Genomic DNA, 23,056 nt, shown 5'->3' with positions numbered 1-23,056 from the left:
AAGAAGTTTTGATGTTGTCATTGACTGTTATTTATTCCTGGCTAAAAGTTCCTAGACAACTTTTGCTACACTGCATGCTGCGCACAAAAACAATGCCCTGAATTGTTTCACTGATGGTGCATGGTACACGGTGAAAGGTAGTGATAAAATATGCATGAAAGCCTCTTCAAACCTACTGTCGCAGTACCGTAGTTAGCCTGCAGTGTAAACCGTCTGATGCCCCAAAATGTTAGCTTATTCAAGCCGTTGAAAACTTAGGGAATCAGACAGGAATTAGACAGGCCAGATGGAACTTGGCATATAAAATTTGCAGCGAATTAGATCGAACCGCAGAAATTATCTTTCAGCGCCGATAGAAACATATAATAGTGTCAAAAATAAATTACTTTCATTGGCAATTGAGCAGTGTGGAGTTTTTACTGGGATGTTCATTTTTATTCTGAATCTCGTGGCGTGAAGGCACTACCGGGCAGTCTAGAAGCAATATTAAGCTCCTTTGTTCTCCTGTCAAGTGATGCCAATAAGATAGTGCCGGCTGTGCTACGTCCTACTGTCGCGCTGTCATACACTCTTCGCTGACTTTTGTTCTGAACGGGCGATGCCTTGTCGATCAGTAGCATTCAGTGCCTGCTTTTTTCAGAACAAAGCATAGACGCCGAGTTTTAAATCTGCCTGGGGGAAGCTGGGGCCCAGTTAGCGCCCTCCTTCTTTTTTATTCGTTCCTTTCCCCCCTGGAATGCTCTTTGACAAGATATATGCACAGATGGAGAGGCTATATCCGTGAATATGTTTAATTTGTCTCTAGCCGAGAGAATCTGTTAAAAAAGAATCACCTCATGGCTCTCAAGACACTAAATAAATGAACGAACAAAAGACCCTGAAAAATACGTATACTGTTCGTGGGAATTCCTAACTTGCTTACTCGAAGAGATAAAAAACAGTGAGTAAAGAACACAAAATTTCTGCCATAAATTGCTTCAATTTGGAAATCACTCCATTGTTGAGAACTTCCGAAAAGTTGAGAGTTGAAAGCATATTTGCCCGAATCTTAAAATGAAACTGGTAGTATACATACACCGTAGAGAGCCTTATGCGTCCGAACGTAAAGAGTCTGCCTATATCAGTGTTCATGGTCCTGCTTTGAATAGTTTGGTGCGCGAAAAATGTTCGCTCATCTAGCATGCCACAACAAAACGTAGACAGCATTTCTAATGATTCGTAATGCATTCATTCATTCATTCATTCATTCATTCATTCATTCATTCATTCATTCATTCATTCATTCAAGAAGCATCAGAAGGCTGCGCTGAAATTCCTTTAGTAAAGCGTTTATTTTATCGAAAAAATAAGCTTTTATGTCGAACAAAAACCAAAGCAGTATTTTGGAATTTTAAGTTGAAAGCCCGATTTCAACCCGAATTTCAGTAAAAGTTTGCATGAAATTTTGACATTCAAATTACGCAAAACATATCGAGAACACAGGAAACCCTGTTATGACACTTCAATAACGACTGTCTTTTTTGCATTCAGGAGCTTAAAAGGTACAGCGCAGCAAGGCACGGAAAGAAAAATGACAGGTGTAACGTTAAGAGGCCGGAAGAGGGCAGAGTGGGTCAGCGCTCAAACACGAGTTAATGATATCGTGGTCGATATCCCGCAGATGAAATGGGCGTGGGCAGGGCATGTAATGCAAAGGCAGAGATAACCGTTGTTTTTAAGAGTAACGAAAGAGATTCCAAGAGAAGGCAGGCGCAGCAGGGGGCGGCAGAAAGTTAGGTGGCACATCAGATTAAGAAGTTTGCTGGATGAAAATAACGGTAATACCGTTCACCAATTGATCAACCTGACTACAACCACTGCAGGGCAATGGGCTATCCGATGTGCTACCGTTATTTTCATCGAGCAAACTTCTTAATCTGATCTGCCACCTAAATTCTGCCGCCGCCTGCTGCGCTTGCCTTCGCTTGGAATCTCTTTCGTTACGCTTAAAAAACATCGGTTGTCTCTGGCTTTGCATTACATGCCCTGCCCACGCCCATTTCTTCTCCTGGATTTCGACCAAGATATCATTAACTCGTGTTTGAGCGCTGACCCACTCTGCCCTCTTCCGGCCTCTTAACTTTACAACTATCAATTTTCTTTCCGTACCTTGCTGCGCTGTACTTAAGCTGAACCCTTTTCGTTAGCCACCATGTTTCTTCCCCATGGGTGAGTATCGGTCAGAAACAGCTATACTTTTCTCTTGAGAGATATTGGTAAACCGCCATTCATGATCTGAGAGAACCTGCCAAATGCGCTCTACTCCAATCTTATTTCTTCTAGTTATTTCGCTCTCATGACTCCAATCGGCGGTCACTACCTGGCCTAAGAAAACGCATTCCCTTACCACTTCAAGGCCCTCGCTACCAATTGTAAACTATTGTTTCCTTCTGAGACAGGAGAACTTTACTTTGGTTTTCTGCATAATAAATTTTAGAAGCACCGCTCTCCTCTGCCTCATTCATTGATCATTCAGTGCAGTTCATCTCCTGAGTGACGTAGTAGGGCAATGTATGAGCGAATAGCAGATTATTAAGGTACTCTGTGTTAACACTTATACCCAACTGTTCCCAATCCGGGCATCCTAAAAGCTCCTGTAAACAGGTGGTGAATAGACTGGCGATATGGTGTCTTTCTGCCTGACAGCCTTGCATATTGGAGTTTTATTCCTGACTTTATTGACGTCTATGGTAGCTGTGCAGCCGTTATAGGCATCATCCAGTATTTTTACATAAGGCTCTTTTACACTCTGATTCCTGCAATTCCAGCATGACTATTGAGATTTCGACCAAGTCAGATGCTTTCTCTTAATCTATGAAAGCTACAAACATGGTGTTTCTTCTAAGGCTTTTCACAATTTTAAAAAATAGGTTTTTTGAGATAGAATAGCGATTTTTTCGGCACAGCTTTGTCAGCGATTCACTACATCAGAATACTGCTAAGGCCTGCTAGAATTGTTAGCTAATATTGAGTAGTTATCTTTTTAACTGTCACTGTTAGGTTGCTTAATTACTGACAGGCGTGTAGCCCGGGGTAAGTAATATATACCTAAGTTTCTAGAATTTAGAAAACGTGGTTGTCCTCGACGCTGTAGGTACACAAATTGTGGCTTCATCGCGCCAAAACACATGCGCTTTCGAGAAGACTGCAGGCAAAGCAACCTCTCCAGAGCACGCAACTCGCCGAAATAACCTAAATTTGTTAGACCACAGCACCGAGGGTAAGCGCGTTTTAAAAATTCCAAAAACTGACATGGATATTAAATCCAGTGGGCGGCAGCCTCTAATAGTTAAACAGCCTAACGGTAATAGTTAAAAAGTTAAATATTAGATTTTAGTTAACCAGCCAGCTAGTTAGCACGTCTTAGCTATATTCTGATCTACTGCACCGCTGACAGCGCTAGGCCGAAAAAATGCGCTATTCTAGCTCATAAAGCCTATTTTAAGGCGGAAGCCTCTAATGCCTCATCTTTGTAAGCAGGAGCTGTCGACAAGAAGTGTCACGCTTTTCAGTTGGTCGAAACGGTCGTAACGTCACAGTGCGCGAAATTCAAACGGGGCCAATTGTACTTTCGCTAGTAACCATGCAACCAATTAAAGGGATCGTATAGTGATGCTCCAAGTAAGTTTGAGTTTAGTTAATTGCTTACTTAACCAATTAGTTCAATTAACCTTTCTATTCGGACCAGATAAATAAATAAAACCGAGTAAGAAATTGGCCGAGCTTGGGAATCGAACCCCGGTCTCCGGAGTGGGAGTCGAGCACGCTACCACTGCGCTATGCCAGCTTGATGGTTTGGAATGAACAAAGGTGCGTCTAGTGAATACGGTGTCTTCGTTCACTCCCATCTTCCTCCCTTCCCGTTAAGGCGAGGTTCAGGTGTGCACCGAGATATGCGAGACAGATACATTTCCTTTCCTCAAAAAACAATTTACTGACGAGCAAGGCGTATTTGTCCGCGTTTCAGATTGGTCCAAATTGTAGTGATGTCACCACGCGCAAATTTTGACGGGTGTCCACCGAAATATGTGATACAGTTACTGCGCAACTTTCTTTCGTCAAATACAATTTTCGAGTAGTGCTACTGAGATATGCGAGACAGTTAATGCGTAATTTCCTTTCCTCAAATACAATTTTCATTTTCTTCATTACGGCCCCTCTTTCTTCTTTCACTCCACTTCGTCCCTTCCTGTACAGTGCGGCTCAGGTGTCCACCGAGACGACAGAGAATTACTGCGCCATTTCCTTTCCTTAAAAAGCGTTGCGTTCAAAGGGCAAGGCATCGCGCCGAACGGGTGGTGGCGTTCAATGGACTCCGTGGCAGCGCTACAACAAGCTGTCGCGTTCCACTCCTAAAGGCGAAGCTGAAGCGTCATTAATTGGCAGTTAATTAATGCACCAACAAAATGTGAAGTGAACAATCGTGTAGCAGAATGCAGCACTCAGGCTTTCGCCTTTCAGCACTTTAGCCGTTAAAGTTCCTCGTCATTTTTCAAAAATTATGTAAAGTTTGACGAGAAACACCCTGTATACGGTTTCATTATATTCTGCACACTTCTCTCTCACTTGATCGATGGTGCGAATATGGTCTGTTGTCGAGTATCTATTTCGAAAGCCTGACTGATCATTTGATTGATTGAAATCGAAGCTTGTCCTGACTCTATTAACGATTACATTAGTATATACCTTAAATGTAATGGACAGGAAGCTGATCGGTCAAGTCGCTGGCATCTCATTTCTTATCAATTAAGAGTATACTAGCGGTCTTCCAAGCTTCTGGTACGCTCGAGGTCATAAGGCCTTGCCTATATAGGGCGGCTAGATTTTTTAGAACATCTCATCTCCGTCCTTCAACAGGTCTGTTGTTACCTGATCCTCACCAGATGCTTTAACCCGTTGCGATGTTCCAAAAGCTTTCTTTACTTCATCTTTCCGTACAGGCACGACGTCCCACTGCTATATGACACTGCGTCTCTCATTTACGCACTGATTACGCTGGATACTGTACAGATTTGTCTAGGACTATTAGGTTGCTTCAAATATATCATCCATGTTGCTCAAGACATTGCGCTCTTTGTCTCTTAGCGCACACATCTCATTTTTCCTATACCTAGTTTCCTCGGAACCGATTTTGGCTACATGCTTTCTTTAGAGCATGCTCAATTCGATCCGTGTTAAATATTCCTATTTTATTTAACTTGCGCTTATTTGATTGCTCGGCCAGCTCTATTCAGTCTGTAGGCTTTGGTGCTTTCATGTGTTGGCGTTTCTTAATAAGATCTCTTGTCTCCTGAGAGAGCTTGCCGGTACCCTGCCGAACCATCCTACCGCAACATCTTCTGCACACTCTGTAATGGCAGCTGTGAGCTTATCGTCCTGAGCGTGAACATCAAATTCGTCGTCCTCAGCTAAAGCCGAATATTTGTTCTGACGCGAAATCCTGAATCCCTCTACTTTCCCTCTTACCGCTAATTCGTTAATGGGCTTTCGCTTCTCTAGTTTCTTCCGTTCCCTCTTCAAGCATAAGCTAATTCGTGATCTTACAGTTCTGTTGTTTCTACAATGTACCTTTCTGAGGACCTCCAGATCCTCTACGATGCCAGAGTGAGCGCACAGTATGAAGTTTACTTCATTTTTACTCTCACCATTGGGGCTCTTGCTCGTCCACTTCCTGCTGGCTCGTTTGCGGAAGAAGGTATTCATGATCAGTAAATTATTTGCCCCTCCGAACTTTGCTAACACCCCCTGCAATTCCTGCAGCCTATGACAGAGTCGCCAGCCTGCTTCCTGCTACCAGTCCGCTTCCAATAGCTCCAGTCTGCTTCATTGCAGACTGGAGCTACCTTGGCATTTAAGCCACGCGTCAGTACAATGTATTGTGTTTTTACATTTCTCATTGCCGATTCCACGCCTTCATAGTAGCTTTCAACGATGTGATAATTGTGGCTTAATGTAGGCGCGTAATCCTGTACCACATTCAGTGTGTACCTCTTATTAAACCTAATTACGATAACTGCCACCCTCTCGTTAATAGTGGAGAAGTCTCTATGTTGCCGGCTGTATCCCGATTGATGAGGAATCCCACACCTAGTTCTCGTCTCTCCGCTGTCAGTCAGACTTGCAGCCAGATTTATTTTTTCCGCCTACTAACGACACCGATCGGTAACAGCTCTGCTCGCTTTATTGTAGCACCCAGAACTCAGCACTTCCATTGAAATAAATCTAAATATGTTGCTTTTACACGAAAACGTAACCCAATAAACTCTGTGTACTGCCTAAATTCTACTCCTCTGAAAAAAGTTTCTGAATTTAAGCACCTCGGGGTACATTTCAGAAATGACCTCACATGGAGAACCCTCTCTGAATATGTGGTAGGCAAACTTCCAGAATGTTGAATTTCTTCTGGCGTAATTTCAATAACGCCCCAACAAATATAAAAGAATTGTTGTACCTCACACACATCAGACCTATTCTTGAGTGTGCTAGCGTGGTGTGGGATCCATGTATGATTACGTTATCAGATGGTTTAGAACGCGTACAGAACCGTGAAGCCCGTTCTGTCGCCAGTGATTGCGACTTTCGACACAGCGTTTCAATAATAAAGGAATCTCTTGATTGGGAACTTCTCAGTAATAGGCGCATGCCCAATAAACTAGAAATGTTATATCGCATTTATTTCATCAAAACCGAGATTGACAAAACTTTTTATGTTCAGCAGACACATTTTGTATCTGCCCGTTGTGATCATGCTTTTAAGGTGCGTGAAATCAAATGTCGAACAAACGTTCATCAGAACTCTTTCTTTCCGCATGTCATATCAGTCAGGAAGAAATTCCCCAAAAACGTCGTTGACTCAACATATGTTGAAGCCTTTCGTGCTTTTGTTCGTGCTCTTAATCATTGAATCACTGAATCTTAACTCCGTATCAATAATGTACGCGTTTGTGTGCTTGATTTTGCTGTATTTTATGGCTGTTCCGTGTGTTTGAATTTCTCATCACCTGACTATAGCACTAATAGTGCTTGATTTAGTCATAGACGCACAAGCCGGCTTACGTACGGGAATGCGAAATCGTGTCGTGCTTTCCATTCACGTACATAACCAGTCTTGAGTCTTTCTGCCGAGTTTACTTATTCTGATCATGAGTCTTTTTTTTTGAAGTATGAGACCACCAACACACACGCGCGTATGACACTATCCGGAACGTTGTACGACGAACAGTTGCATCACAATTCTGATAGGAAAGTATAGGAGGGCACTCAAGTGAAGGTGCATATGCTCTCGTTTGGAATCCCTGTTGCTAGCTAGCCTCCAATTTAAGGACTACATGAAAGCTATGTGCAATGAGAAAGTGTGTGACGCCAGCCGGAAGGCAGTACGACAAATGACTGCGTCACACTTTTGGCGCGAATGTCAGGCAAAGTGGCGCAGCACCTAGGTCGGCCAGTGGCGAGTATATATATACATATATACGAATGACATGTATAGCATTGTTTGAAATGGACGCGCTCGGCTTGCTGTGTTCGCCATATGGCTGATGAAGTAGGCACATTTTTCTTCTCATTGCTGGGATTTCCTGCACTGCCCGCGAGTCCACATGCACACCACACAAGCCGGCTTTTTCCGTAGAGAAATTAGCAATGCTTGCGCATTTAAAATGTAATATGTGCAACCGGAACCACCCCGATTGAATTGAAGATTGGCTCTTTTATAATATTCCCTGAGTTGAGAATTTCAGACCAAGCACTGTGAAATCTAATACGAGAAACAACCAGTATTATTCATTGATAAATTTATGTTCCGAAGAGAATGCCACATGACCCTCCGCTCTTTCAAGTTTACAGACTTATCAAACCATATCATATAACGTACAAATTTCAAACGGCAAAATGGAGGCGAAAATTTGGCCTCAAATTACGGCCCATGAAAGAAGTTCTCAGCCAAGCCCATGTAGACAAAAGAACGCTGGGTCTCTAGGCGTACAAGGAGCGAAACGAAAAAAATTGCGACATTGTTTTTAAGAAATGTCTTTCCAAATTAAGGAGGAGTGTTTCTCGACAATAGTGCTCTTATTGTGTGTTAGCTATCTCATAGTCTCAATGGAGAGCATCTGCTGGTGCATGGAAAAAAAAGTTATTACTGCTGAAGTGGAATCTTTAAGGCTTCCACTAAGACATGATGGTGTAAAAACTGATTACCGCGCTGACTTATAGCAGGCGTAATTTGTCGCTGCGTGGAAAAATGGCCGCGAAAGTGACCTACACTCCCGCTTCTGAGATCAGGAATGAACGAGTGGAAAGGTGTTTAAAGGTGTGCTTCGTAGCGTTGTCAATCCTGCATAAGATGGAACACGATGACAATGAATTAGATGAGAAAGAGATCAAAAAGAAGGTGTAAATCAGACCAGGCTTTGTTGTTTTGGTCCTGGGTGCAGCTCAGGGCTGTTGGCCGCGTTCTTTCGGCGGAGGAAGTCTACTATAGATGGCTCGAAGCGGGAGAGCAAAAGAGCGCCAAAAATGGTATGCGCGTTTAAGACCACCTGGTCGACGATCTATTTCGAAATACCAAATTTCCAATGAATCAGAGCTTTCGAATAAGAGAGCAGACTTCCGGAAACACGAGGAAGCAAGAAGAAAAATATAGGTAAATTTTCTTGTAGCCCATTGTGTTCAAGTTGGGTGGTCATTCCGGAATTTATCCCTAATTTGATTTCCCGTAATGAAGGGGCGAAGTCTAGCCATTTTAAGATCACATGTTTCAAAAGTATTCCTCTCCTTTGTGTTGCAACTGCGTCAGAAACGCATACGGCAAGGAAAACTGATCTTACTGATTTAGCGTCTCACAAACTCCACGCATTCTTGCAATTTCGTCTCTACATAAACCATATATAACATTCATATTGTTTTTCGACGGTAATTTGGTTGTTCGCCGTTACTGCTCTCTAACCGGTTAAAAATATTCATTGGCGCTTTGGCTGGATAGCTACGCAAGTTCAATCAAAGCAAGCTGAAAAGGGTCCTAAAACGAAAATGCAGCGTTCACGTCTTTGGAGAAATTACTTCTTTGTGCATATACGGAGCTTTACGATGCGGCGTATTTGAGTTTACATACCACGTTAACAATGTGCAACAACACCAACGGGAGGAAAATTAACTCACAATGCCACATGCTGTAACTTTCTTGCGCTCTCATATGAGGCTTTTTCGTGCATATTAGCCCAACCATGCCCTTGCACAATAATTACACCTTTTTTTCACCGCTTTTTGTGTAATCCTATGTAGCTACGAAACTATGTTAGCTGAAGAATTAAGGGAGTGCGGTCTGCTTTCATACGAGGGGGGGGGGGGGGATGGAAATATATGGGAACAACGCATACGGACTACCACGCTTGCTGATGCGTAGTGAAAGCATCGAACTAGAAAGCTGCTGCTGCTGCTCCTGCATGTTCCTCGGCCCCGGAAACGTCCCAGACGTGATCTCGCCAGAAGGCAAGGGGCAATATTTCCCTGTGACTGGTAGCGCGTCCTCGCTGAGCGGTTCCCTTAGCGCTGTGCACCTAGGCTGTTACGTGATCCCTGAGAACGACAGCGGCTGCGCTCTGCTTCGGCCGGGGACGCCGCGATCAGTGGGAAAGAAGAGCAACAGGAAAGCAAGAGATTCTTTGGCGTCTTCTAGAAGAACGCTTTACCTTGCCAGGAGGCATGGTCGGCGGAGGAAAGCGTCGACAGCAACCTGAAGCATTCTGGCTTGGAACCCGGAGTTAGAGACTTGTTTTGTTAGCGCTCATTTCTTATGATCAAACATATGCGCTGTTCCTTCCCTGCAGCATACTTTTGTTGTTAGCTGGCATCCATGAGCCTCCTTTCCGACGGCAGTAATAAAAATATTTTCTTCTCAATAAGAAGAGTCACCGGGAGAAGAAAGATACACGCACTCTTCTAATTTTATAAACACCAAGCAAGTCTTAAGCACGAGGGCTAAAAAGAGCCCCAACTCGAGTTCCATGCCGCATACATTTGGAAAGAATTCAAGGGTTCCAGCCTTGATGATGAAGGTGCTTCTAAAATTAGAATAAAATAGGACGCTCCATGAGAGAGTGAAAGGTTAGTGCAGTCAGCTAAAACATTATTACCGCCAGCCTCTCAGAAACAAGATCATTCCATGAAAACTGATTTTGCTGAGTAAGAATCGGAACCTTATGGTCTATTTCTGAGTGCGTCTGGCAAAGAATGCCAGGCCTTTTGTTACCTGAAGCCTCTCTTACAGACAATGGCAGTCGAGCCTGTCCGGTGGCTGTTGTCAGAGCCCATGTGATATGGCTTCGAAAATGGGGACGCTGGAGAGTTTCGACGGCGGGAAAGTGTCACTATTTTCTGAACAGTTTACAGGGAGTATATACTGCTGTTGATACTACCGCAGTTAACCCGCGGCCGGCCTAGCGAACCGCCTCAAGCTGAATCTGGTCACATGACGTCCCCGCAGCGGAGCGGCCACGCCTTGCGCCATTCCTCAGCAGACAAAGAGCTCGCCACGGAGGGCCGGACCGAACGCGCCACAGCGATGAAGGTGCCCGTCTTGTACTACACCGCTGACAATGCTATGCCGAGAAATAGGCTATGCTAACTCAAAAAGCCCATTTTTAAAAATTGTGGGAAGTGTTACGAGACACACCCTGTATACGGGTTGGTTATTTTCTGCACATTTTTCTGTCATCTGATCGATAGTGCGAATATGGTCTATTGTCGAACATCTTGAATTAAAAATGATATAGCACAAACAAAGACACGGACAAGAGAGACGAAACACACACACAAGCGCTATTTCGAAAGCCTGCCTGGTCATTTGGTTGACTGAAATCGAAGTTTGTTCTGATTCTGTTAGCCTATACCTTAAACATTATTACATTATACGTTATACATTAGTATATACCTATACATTAGTATACATTAGTATATATCTTTAATGCAACGGAGAGTAGGCTGATCGGTCAAGTCCTAGGCATCTCATTTCTTATCGATTAACAGTATATGAGTGGTCTTCCAAGCTTCTGGTATCCTCGAGGTGATAAGGCGTTGCACATATAGGGTGGCTAGTTTTTCTAGCACATCTCCCCTCCGTCCTTTAACAGATATACTGTTACCCGATCCTCACCAGCTGCTTTCCTCTTTGCGGTGCTCCTAAGGCTTTCTTCACTTTATCTTTCCTTACAGGCGGGATGTCCCGCTGCTGTACGTTACTGCATCTCTCATTTACGCCCTGATTACACTGGCTACTGTACAGATTCGTGTGGGACTCTTCGCCTACATTAACTATACATGTTGCTAATGAAATTGCGCTCTTTGTCTCTTAACGCATACATCTGATTTTTCTTATACCTACTTTCTTCAGAACCCCTTTTAGGCTACCTTCGTTCTTTAGAGCATGCTCGATACGTTCTATGTTAAATTTTCTTATTTCTGTTACATTGCGCTTATTAAAGGGATACTGAGGCGGTTTTCGAATCAGCCATTTTTTTAAGGTTTTCAAGTAGAGTCATTGCTGATCACGCCTGTGAAATTATGTTTTAGATTTTGGCTAAAACAGTAGCGCAATCACCAATTTAAAGCGCGATGTTTAAATCTCCCGCGCCCCGCGCCAGCGCAGGAGAGGAAAACAGCGGAGAGGGAAACCTCATCCATGTCGGCCAACGTGACGTCACGTTGAGGAGCCGGGGATACTTCGGCGCACCCGAGCGAGCTTTCAGCGCGCGTTGTTTCTCGTGCTGCATGCTTTGTTCCTCGTACTGTGTGCGATGTGACGTGCAAAGCGTGTCAGCCGACCTTGAGAGTCATGTTCAACACGAGGTACTACTCTGCGTTCGCATCAACGAACAACCACGGCCGCAACTGTGTCGTCTTTCACTGTTTTCCGCCATAAGCTCGCAGCGCAAGCGCTCGCGGCTGTGACGAAGAATTCAAGCCGACCAAAGCAAGCGTACTCTGCTCGAAGCACTTTCGTAAGTGCGGCTACATGCAGGGCTTGTCCCTAATGTGATCTCTGGAGATTTCTGACGAAAAGGCGCGGCTGAACCATGACACAGTTCTTGTGATTTTCTCGCGCATGAGAGGTGTGTCACCATTCCGAAGAAGCGCCTCTTCTATAAGGAGAAACATGCTCACTTAGCCCCTGCAGAAACCTTATAGAGGCTCAAGCATGTGTCGCTCTCCTCAGCTTAGGTGCGGCCAGGCCACCTGAGGCGTGCTTAGCAAGTCTCGGTTAGTGATTTTATACTCGGTTCGGCGTGTCCAAGCAAGCAAGCAAAGCACAAAAAAAGCAAGCAAGCATCGAAGCTCTTCATATGCGGCATCTCGTTTAATCGTAGCTAAGCGATTAAAAGGAAAGCGTTCGACGTTCTGATTTCGGATGCAAATTTAAGAGAGAAATGAATGCCAACCAAGTGTTCGCAAAGAAACACCATGTTTCGCAACCTTATTCGGTATCCTCATCAAGTTGTGGCAGCGGGCGAGTTGCAGCTAGCTTGGCTTTTAAACACACATATAGTTGGCCACCACTTCACTGAATCTAAACTGCAAATCTAGGAAGGGCGAACGTTTCCGAGGGAGCGATTAGTATTTTCTGGCATCTGCTGAACGCGCCACGAGCAGGGTTTCGAACCGGAACGGAACCTGAACCCGAAACCGGAACCGAACCCGAATTTTTGCCCGGAACAGGAACCGAACCGAACCCAAAATTTTTTCGCCATCTTGGAACTGAACCCGAACCGGAACGATTCAAAGGAACCTTCCGAACCGGTTCGGGACCCGGTTCAGCCGCACATTTTTTGCAACACGGCAAACTTTTTTTTTGTTTTTCAGACAAAATGACTTGTGCCAGCGCGTAGATTTACCCGCCGAAAGCGTCTGCGCTATGGAGTGCGAAAACGGCATGCAGTCGAAATGGCATCCAGTTCAACAACAAAACTGAAAGAAGCGTGTCTAGGAAGAAAGCTAATTGGCACTTTCGCAATGTGCTTTCGGTACTTCTAAAATATTTAACGCCACATTGATGTGAAATGTTGGATTTTATAGTATCCCTCTTTCATATGCTTACGTAAAGCTTTAATCGAATTGTAAGCACTGCTTTAACTCGCAAAGCAATGAGTGAGAATTGTTTCCTTTTCTTTGTGTCTTGATGACGTCACATATTTTTCTTCCTTATCGCTGGGATTTTCTGTGCCATCTGCGAGAACCAACGCGCTGCATGCGTTTCTAGTAATGGACTAGTACTGCTTTCGCATTAAAATGCCCGTGTGCTCTGAGATGTCAAAGAACGTTAAGGAATCCCAGCTGGTCTTAATGGAACAGTAGCGCTCCACTACGTCGTCCTTCATGGCACATATATCGCTTCAGGACGTTAACTCTCCGATTTTATTAACTCACACAATAAATTGTAGTACATTAAAAGGGATGAGGATAATTAAGCGCCGTTAGTTATATTAACTCGAGAAAGGCAAAATGAAAGCCCTTTCGAGGATGAAGCTAATTTTAAAGACAAAACTGAATGGTGCCAGTACAGGCACCACAGAACTGAACAGGTTGTTCTGTTTTCTGTAGTACCCGAAAAATGTCTCTCTGTTCCACCCCATGCTCTCAGCGCTGGACGCGTCAGTTGCGCCTCGCGCATCATAGCACTGCAGAAAGCGGCCGACCGGTTCTGTTCCTCGCGGGAATACCACGAAGAAGAGGAAGCAGGGCGCAAATCTCTCGTGCGTGCGCGTTCTGCCTGTCGCCAGCGTTCGATGGTTCTAACATACGCACTAGGCCCAGTGTTCCTTCTTACGAAACCGGAAGCCATGCAGTCCTTCACTCCGTCTGGGCCACGTCTCGCAATTCCGGCTGCACCTCCGAGTCTCCTGACTGCAGCGTGTGGGCGTGGCGCCATCAAGGAAGGATTCGCCTGCTGTATCTGGAACTGCGGCCGAGACACGGCCTTTGCGACACGGTCACCTGGGTGGACAGCGCTCATCGTGCTCGGCCACGGCCCCGTGGTCCCGGTCGGACGAGACGATGGCCGCTGCCACCGAGCTCGATGTCAGTGGACACCGAGGCTGCATGCACGAGAGAGCGCCCAGCCTAACAGAGCCGTCAGCCGTTTGGCGAGCGACCACCACGGTGCTTCGGCATTGAAGACATCTGGGGTGAGCCTTTTTCAGACACCTGTGTCACTTTTTTGTAAATATTTTCATCAAGAACTACTCCCAAGATAGCACATTGGCATAAATTGGCAATACAGTCATCTTCCGGGGACCGCGAATTAAGTTCCCGGGCTCGAAATTAAGGAATCTCACGTTTAAAAATTTCTGCACGTCTTATGAATGTTCCTCGTAACGCGTGACTACGGACGCTGCTCTTCTGTGAGTTCACTTTTCTCTTAATTATGACTTAAGTTTATGGCAACAGCCTCGATCGAATGCATTCTTCTGTCAACAACGTTAGCTCTAACCACAGTTATTTGGACTGGGGTTCCTATAGCGAAAAGCTCCGCGGAAAAAAAATAAGCAGCCCAGCCAGCTACTGCTATTGCTGACGCATTTTTCTTCAGGCATAACAGAAGGAAACCTGTCTGTAACTAATTAAAGCGCCTTAATAGATAACTTAACAATACTGCCGGTAAATTACCAGCTTACGACGCTGCTGTAAAGAAGGTTCACCGGCGTCGACGACTAAACATCAAGCTAATGATGAGTAGTTCCTCTCAAGCGGTGATTACAGCGACCTTGTCAGTCCCAAGTTATCAACCTCTCGCTGACCCCACGCAACCTTACGGCTGGAAGGTAGCAGCTGACACCTTCATCTTACGGAACAAAATAGCTGACACACACGGGGCCACCCAGCGCCACCAGTGCAGATGATTCATTGATGTTTTCAGCTTTAAATTTTAGAATATGGCTCGGAAGGTTCTGCTCAACAAACCAAAACGTGCAACACAGGGTGGAGTGAAATATCTATTTAATGGTAGCTTTTGTCAAAAATGAGCGCTTTCCAAATCGTTTCGCTTTAGTCGACACGAGACCCCGGCCATTGAAGTTAACATTACCCACTCATGGAGCTGATGGGCTCGCTTCTTTTTCAGTGGTTTGATCTAAGAGCATGCGTTTCCTTTTTGTGAATATTCATCTTTCGGTGCTTAGCCTTATGCGGCACACTTCTCCGATGGGAGAAGTGCCACTGGTGGAACACGTCATGCCCAATTACGGAAAATTCCGCGAATTGTGATCGACGTGCAAACAGATAGGTAGCCTCGCCAGAGCCTGCACATAATATAGATGATCTCAACGAGGAAGTGAACAAATGGCACCTAGGAGCCCCAATCAAATCTGGAGGACGATCACTTGTACTGACATCCGCGGTTAAGGGAATGGAAGGGTTGACATGACCCAGCAGTACCTCATAGGGATAGTACGCAACCTTCAGAGAGAGCGACAATAGGTTCTTGGCCAGGTTACGTGTCGTTACAACGATGATGTTAATTATGAGATCAAAGGCAGACATATTGTGACCGATCATTGACGAACGGGAAAAAAATGGCTGTGACTTAGATCAGTTAACCCTGGTTATGCAAGCGGAAGTCAAGCTTGAACCACCAGCGTGAAGTGACGCTGTGGCTAAAAGCTGCAGTGTCACGTGCCTGCCATAACGCTGTCAGCGCTAACGCAAGCAACCCAAATGTTGCTCTCACCACGGCCACGTACTTCAAAGCGCGATTGAGGTGTCCACTGGCCCAGGTAGCCAGTTATGCGCCCTTCCTTTCGTGAAAGTCATCGCAGTCTAAAACATTGTCAGCGTGATCGGCAGTGAAAACAATGAACGCCGACAGCCTATAAGTTCAGTGCCGCGACTCTTGCATAACGCTGTCAATGCTGTTGGGACTGGGAGTCCGAGCCAGGAAACGGTCGAGGCGACGGTGAGTAAAATGACTTTTATGTACAGTATGTACAAGGGCTTTTACATGATACAAGGGCCAAGAGCACCACGGGCTAGCACAAAGAAGAGCGGCCCCGGCGACGAGCGTAGCTCCGGCGTGATGGCTCTTCTGCTGCCCGTCTGCTGCGCGGGCTCAGCGCGGCTCCGCTTTTAAAGCCGCTGGTAACGGTTACGGCAGCCAGCCGTTCAAATCGTCCAATCAGGTCACAGCACTGGCCACCGTTCAAATTAGACCAATGGTCCAGAGGCGCCGGCCGTCGACGCGACGGAGGAGCCCGCACCGACGGAGAGGAGGGGAGGAGGAAGGGTCCGTGTCGGCGCCGGCCTGGCGGGATGAGTCACGCTGCACGTCGCGACATGTCCGAGAGAGTCTGGGCCTGCTTTGAGCGACGGCTGGCGCGCAGCGCTTGTTTCCAGAGAGGCCAGCCAACGAAATGGGAGCTCCGGCACTACAGCACCACCGCCGCCAGACAATGCGCCACGAAGACGAGCTACTTCCGCGTGGCTCGGATGCGGGGCGCGCTCGTGCGCCAGGCACCTCCAAGTTCTCGTCCCGTGTTCAGCAGCAGGTAGCTCCAGGCTCCTTTCCGTGAACAGGTCTCGCTCGTCAGGACAGGATCACTGCTCCGCCGCCTTGTCGCCCAGATGACTGGATCAGCTTCGCTCGGTCCTTCGGAAGAGCTTGCTTCTCAGCATCGGTCGTTGATCGTTCTGCATGTTGCCAAGAACCGACCGACAACAGGCAACACCCAACACGAGCAAGTGCCCTCCGTCACCCGTCAAAACACCAGACTTAAAGGTCACAAAAACTCCGTTAGCAATAGTTCTGTCCCCTTTTCGCTCCCTCTTCAACAAGAGACACATGTGGGATACAAGAACTCTAAAGTAATTAATTCAAACATAGTGTCAAACACACGTCACACACGGAATAAAATGAATGCACAGTAAATTTGCTCTCTTGAGATCACTCGGCCAGGAAAACAGTCAGCTGAGGCCACAAATGAGGACATAAATTTTTCCCCGATCTACGAGCGAACTTAAAACAGCTGTTCGCGAAGAGACAAAATGTAGGCCACGAGGAGGCGAAGGCAGCCTTGCTTAGAACACACGGCTTAGTGCGTCTACGCCAGCGTTCAACTCGATTAAACGACACCCGCTACCGCGGAAGCTAATGACTCTGCCTCTTTCGCTGTAGCTGCGCTTTTCTATCTCTCTCTACTACCGCGGAAGCTAATGTCTCTGCCTCTTTCGCGGTAGACGCGCTTTCCTTTCTCTCTGTACTTGTCTTTCCAGTTTCTACAGGCGGTACAAAACGAGAAAGATTCGCATTCACTGACTTGAGACTTGTCCCTTTCTTTGCGCTTCGCGCGCCAGCTGCGGCGTTCAACTGCGATTACGCAAAGCTTCCGGTGGGACCTTTCTTTCCTTTCCTTTAATCTTCGTGGCAAGTGAGACATTCCACGAGTCTTTAATTTCTCGCGCACCCGTTTGCCTTTCCGCTCGATGCGCGGTTCGCCTCTACACGGCCTTTTGATTTCACGCCTACCGAATAAAGTTATCCGGACACGCGGCTCTCCATCGCGATAAGTGTGCTTGGCCGAGCGCTTAGACGGTTTCTTGCCAATTTTCTTGCCCTTGTAACTGCGGCGTCATACAATCTTTCGCTCTTTGAGACGTACTCGCGTTTTCCTTGCGCACGCGTGCCGCTTTCTGTGGGAGCGCGGTTTCTCCCGTGACTGCAGCGGAAAGAGAGAGCCCGCATGAGAGCACGTGCCTTTGCGCGTCTTGCTCTCTCTGTGCTCGCGGCAAAATTCACCCCTGCCTCGCTCCTTTATTTTGAGCTTCTTGAGCAGCGCTCTCTTATATCTCGGTTTCATCCGTTGATACTCTTTCTCGCGTGAGTGCTTGTATGATTTCTTTTTGCAGTTTATATTACTGCCAAGATCTATGTGCCTCGACCCACTTATGCGCTTCGCTTTGCGCGATAGTGATGCCTCGCACATTTCTCTAGCTCTGGTTCTGACGTTAGTTTCAGGGCTAACCACGTGACTGACTTTACTAGGGTCATTTTGCCGGCGGCGCTGGCGCTTCCGATGGTGGAAACCCGTTTTCGCGCGTTTGCCCTTTCTCTCTTTTCGGCGGCGCCCGTCTTTCTTCTGCCTGCCTTTCATCTATCGGCGGCGCCACTCTTTCTTTTGCCTGCCTTTCATCGTCTTTCGGTGGCAGCTCTCTCTCTTGAGTTTGCCTTTCCTCTCCTTTCGACGGCAGCACTGTTTCTCTTGTTTCGCTATCACCTTGTGGTGATAGCTCTTTTCGGAACGGGATGTTACTTTCCTTCCGGTTTGAGCTTTCTTTCTTGTGCTTGCCTTTCATTTTTCGGTGGCAATTCTCTTTCGCTAGCTGGTGCTTCGAAAGCACATGCTGCTTCCGTAGCGTAGGTTTCTGCCCTCTGACAATATCACTGTGATTGTCAGCCAATTCACGTGCGCTACCTTGATCAGGCCTGTCTTTGGCGCCTTTACTAAGTTCCTCAAAGCTGCGCTCTTCCTGCTCAGCGTTTCTGAGTGCGCATTCGTCCTCACCCCCCTCGGATGGAATGACGTCTACCGCTCCTGTGTCATCCGGAACGTTCTGTTCTCCACTGTCGTCCAGCGCCTTAGCTTCTACAGGCGCGGACGAACCAGTTTTTTCTCCTGACATTAGTGTTGACACGCAGCTCGCGTCGTGCTCTTGACGCGTTTCAGCTGATAGCGGATGAGGGTCGGCTCTGCACTCAGTCGCGGTGTTCCCGCTACTACAGCTGCTTTCTGGAAAGTCGCAAAGCTCAGAGCAGTGCGAAAGCACAGGACTCGTTTCGCATTCCTCGCCAGAGACACAACGCACAACTCAGCGTCCGCAAACTCTACATGCACCCGCTTCCGTTGATCGTAAGTGTCGGGTTTCTGCATTTCTGCCGAACGCGCTGCACAACACGGTGTGCCGTCCTTATCTACTTTGCTTGCGTCGGCGCAAGCGTTTTCTTTAATGTCCAGACGGACGTCCTCTCTGCCCTGTTCGGCAACTTCTCCTGCTTTCGACACGCAAGGAGATTCGCTTTCCGGTAACTCGGCCACAATTTCAATGGGCGAGACCTCTGTAAGTGCATCGTTCGATGCTGTGACTACCTTATCCGATGGTATAGAGGCTTTCTCAGTTGGCGAATGCGGGGCAATTCCCACTGTTACAGCAGCAGTTACATCTGCCAAGTACGGACTACGTTCCTCTGTGCCGCACTGGCAGCTCTGCTCTACAGCGACGCACTCTACCTCTGTGTCACGATCTTCCGAACCTTCCGCATTTTCGAGCCATTCTAAAATGTCGGCTTTAAACTGGTAGGGAAAGTCGTTAAACGATGGGGTGCTATTCTCTCGCAGGTACCTTTGGTGAAGGTCCTGCGGTGACACGTTATATCTTGTCAGTAAGAAGCTTTTCAGCTCATCGTAGTCCGCCAAGCCGCCGTCCAACAGGCGCTTGACAACGTCATACGCTCGTATGACGTTGTCACGTAAAGGGAAGCCTTCTGTAGGACTCTACTGCGGAAATAGAACAATAAAATGAACATAACCTAGTAGTACTTTGAGGCTAAGATAATAAAACTAATATAAAATAAAGATAGTCTTCTGATGCTCTATGTGCTAGATAGTGAAACAGTGTTAAAGGCCTCGTCCAGCGGGGGTCACAAAATTCGGCGCATTTTTGAAGCAAACAAAGAAAAACAGCGCCGCGCGGACGCGTCTCGCCGGCACGAGACGAACGGGAGCGGAGGAAACACCCGCGGAGCGCCTAGCCTGTGTGCGTGTGCTCCCTCTCCCCTCCACCACCGCTCACCGACACGGCGTGCGCCGAGGGGATGAGTCATCCACGCCGAAGATTTCTCTAGAACATCCGAGTTGCTTCTACAGCTGACGGGGGGAAGAGGGGGAAGCCTTGCGTGCGCTAAGACATGTCCCCCTCCTCTGCACTCGGACGTCGGCGACGCCGCCACGATGGCGCCACGCCAGAATACGCTCGAAACTTCGAGAAGCGACCCCCGACCTCTGACCAATGGGGACGCGCGGCTAGCGAGAGAAAGGAAGGGAAACTGCACGCGAGATGCTGCGTGTATGTGAGCGCCTACTTTGGCGCGTACAACAAACAGACGGGAGAGCGAGCCTATAAAGAAGGACGTTGACCGCTGTCAAGTCAGTCCGGACCGCCATTTAAGCTTCATCGAAGCGCGCCCTTTCGACTCCCGGGAAAACACCACTCGGCCAGCATCGGACCAACGAGGCAACGGTCGCCAGTCTGCGGACGGCATCGTCGTGGAACTCTGGTCTTCGGACTGCCGCATTGCCCGGTGAACAAATTGTGTTTTGTTTGTTTACCTCTCTCTCGTGTGTTAGTGCACTTTAGGTGCAATATTGCCTGTGTATTGCATTCTCTCTCGAGTTCAACATTGCACGAGTTGCATTGTTTGTTAATCACTTTGTATGTGTCTGTACTAGTGATTGTGAAATCCTCTGTATCGTCTCTTTGCTGTATAAACGTTTTTTTTGTTCGTGAACCTTTGGCTCCGACCCATTCTCTTGCTTACGACCAGCGAAAGCTGGGCACGGAACGCCCAAAAACCTCTTGTCACTTGGTAGCTGGTCTCCGCTGAGTTTGCCACGCTGAGTCGAGGGCATCTCCTTAGAGTCCGAGACCGGTACCCCCACACGCTCTAAGGGTGTCTGGGAGCTTCCCACGTAAAAGTGCGCGAAGTGAGGGTGACAGCGGGTAACCCGGCAGAGTCGTCATCGTTATCGGCGGCTGCGGGAGGGAACAATCCCCAGAGGAGCAACTCAGGTGGTAGGTGGTCCAGCTGGGTCACGCAACCTTGTGACGTTATCACAACCTGCACACGGGATTGTGAGGAAAGTGCCCACCCGGCAGGTGGCACTCAAATTTATCACTGATCGCGAAAGATTGCGCGGGAAGGGTAACGTTGGTCTCACGAGCCCCTCCGGTGGTTGTGTTTGACGCAGCCCACTGCCGGGACAGTGGTGCATCGCTTAAACGGTGCACCACTGCACCAAGACCGGTATGAGGACTCCCAGGGATATGTGAATGTTAAGCAGAGAATGACCAATTTTGCTTATATGGACATTAAACCGTTAATGCTATCCCGTCATCAACTTAAAGTGACCACGCAGTCCTAGTTTTTATACTGGCGAGTTGCAGGCTACAGGAACGCACCATCATTTACTTTACATGGATCCGAAAGATTTCACGCGTATATTAGAGTCGACCTTCTAGCCCACTGAAGGCCATTGTGCCATTCTCTGGTTATTCTTATCATAGCCGTTTCCTTGTTTGAATATAGCACCTCCCCGACCAAGGCTCTTCTCAAAACAAAAGAAATCGCGTGTTTGGCGCTTTTTTTTTGCCGGTTAGGTAATGTTCCTCGTTTGAGACACGAGTGTTTGCTATGCGGATTTCTTTTTTTCCTCCATGCGGCGCTGCAGTAGAGTTCATTTCTGTACGTGTCTGGTGCAGCCAACGGCCCAGGCTCTGTTGACCGGTGCCCATGCAGCGGGATGTCTGCTTTCCGTTCCTCGGACGTCTACCTGCGCCGTGATCATTCCTCGAAAAACAACCGCTCCAGGAAAGATCTCAACAGCTGCTGCCAGCACCACAACCAACACGCTGGATGTGCACCGACGAGAAAGGCGGATGGGAAGCAGCAGGTTCATCTTCGAACAGGGATCTCGGCTGCTTTTCCCCGTCGATCTGGGTGAGTGGCATTTCACAGAAGCCTGGATGGAGCTCATCATAGCCATCTTGATGTTACAGTAGGAGCAATTACTAGGGGGAACACTACATACATCTCCTCGTAGCTAGCACTGTCTGGCGAAGCCATGGGGGCGTTTTGCATGTCGGACGCACAGCCGACCGAGGGATCTTGCTGCCAGTTAGCTAGAATGAAATGCAGCAACCGTGCATGTTCCCTACCGTGCCCAGGGTTCAGCAGGCTGCTGCGTAAGCATGGAGATTGCAAACAGAATCTCCGAAATAACGAAAGCACATGTCACCTAAGCAATTTTTTTCTGTGCTTTTTTTCATAAATATTTGGCCTCATGCACTTTCCTCTCTTCCATGCAGTGTGACCACGTGGACCTCCTGACCGCTCTCGCCACTCCTTACGGCACCCAGATGAGCATGTTGGGTGGAGGCGGTACTTTAAATATTTTGGTTCAAGAATTTTACTTAAAAAAGAAAAAATGCAATTTTGAATTGATGAACGAACTAATTAAATTTCCATTAGGAAGCAATGGACTCGTCTGTGAGCTTTATGCAAAGACTTAGCGGCATTTTACGAATACGAAATAACAATAAGGGGATTCAAACTCATTCATGCAATATAATTCATTATTCCTCTCCACTGCGGCGTCTCTCATAGCCTTAGTCGGTTTGGGACGTTAAACCCCATGAACCAAACCAAACCGTTATTCCTCTCGGCAAGTATTTTACTCAAATAGAAAATGTAAATGGCTTTTGTGCTGCTATCTCATTCTGCCCTAAGTAAAATTAGTTTATGTTAAGTCCTTTTGTTGCTCCGAAAAAGCGGAGCTTTAATATTCTCTGCATGAAAAATCACTATTTGCTTGATTTAATGGGTTGAAAAACGCAGTCGCTCATTAGAACTCGTAAGAATAAGATTTGCAAATCCTCTTATATTCTGCCAAATTGCTCTCCTAATATGACTCACTGATACAAACTAAGAGAGCAACCGTGGCAAGAGACAAGAAAACAACCGGAAAATAAAAATTGAACGAGGCACTTCACCTCCAACTGAAGGCTACGACGCGGTAGCGTAGAGAGTTATTTCCGATATATACAGAAGGTCGTCCTCTACTTCACACTCATAGATCCCTGGGAGTCCTCCTACCCCTCCTGGAGCAGTGGTACAGCGGTTAAGCGATGCGCCACCGCCCTGCGATGGCAGGTGCTCCCAGCGGTGGCCCTTCTACGGTCCAGGTTGCTCTTCCCGAGTGAG

General features: G+C 47.1%; 1 protein-coding gene across 8 annotated transcripts in view; it reads left to right on the top strand.

The window, feature by feature from the left end:
- The window catches only part of LOC149355699 (uncharacterized), an 85,485-nt gene extending 63,193 nt beyond the window's left edge, over positions 1–22,292 (top strand). For all 8 annotated transcript variants that reach the window (XM_089577677.1, XM_089577676.1, XM_089577680.1 and 5 more), the window contains 2 exons: positions 21,556–21,793; positions 22,162–22,292. In XM_089577677.1, coding sequence (XP_089433803.1) covers positions 21,556–21,793; positions 22,162–22,183 — 260 coding nt within the window. In that variant the 3' untranslated portion in view covers positions 22,184–22,292. The remainder of the gene's footprint in view (positions 1–21,555; positions 21,794–22,161) is intronic.
- The last annotated feature ends 764 nt before the right edge of the window (positions 22,293–23,056 follow it).

This window comes from Amblyomma mixtum, chromosome 3 (genome assembly GCF_055824585.1).
Source record: "Amblyomma mixtum isolate Tamu chromosome 3, ASM5582458v1, whole genome shotgun sequence".
NCBI classification, from domain to species: domain Eukaryota; kingdom Metazoa; phylum Arthropoda; class Arachnida; order Ixodida; family Ixodidae; genus Amblyomma; species Amblyomma mixtum.
Note: the sequence above shows the minus strand (reverse complement) of the source record. Positions and strands in the feature narration are given on the sequence as shown.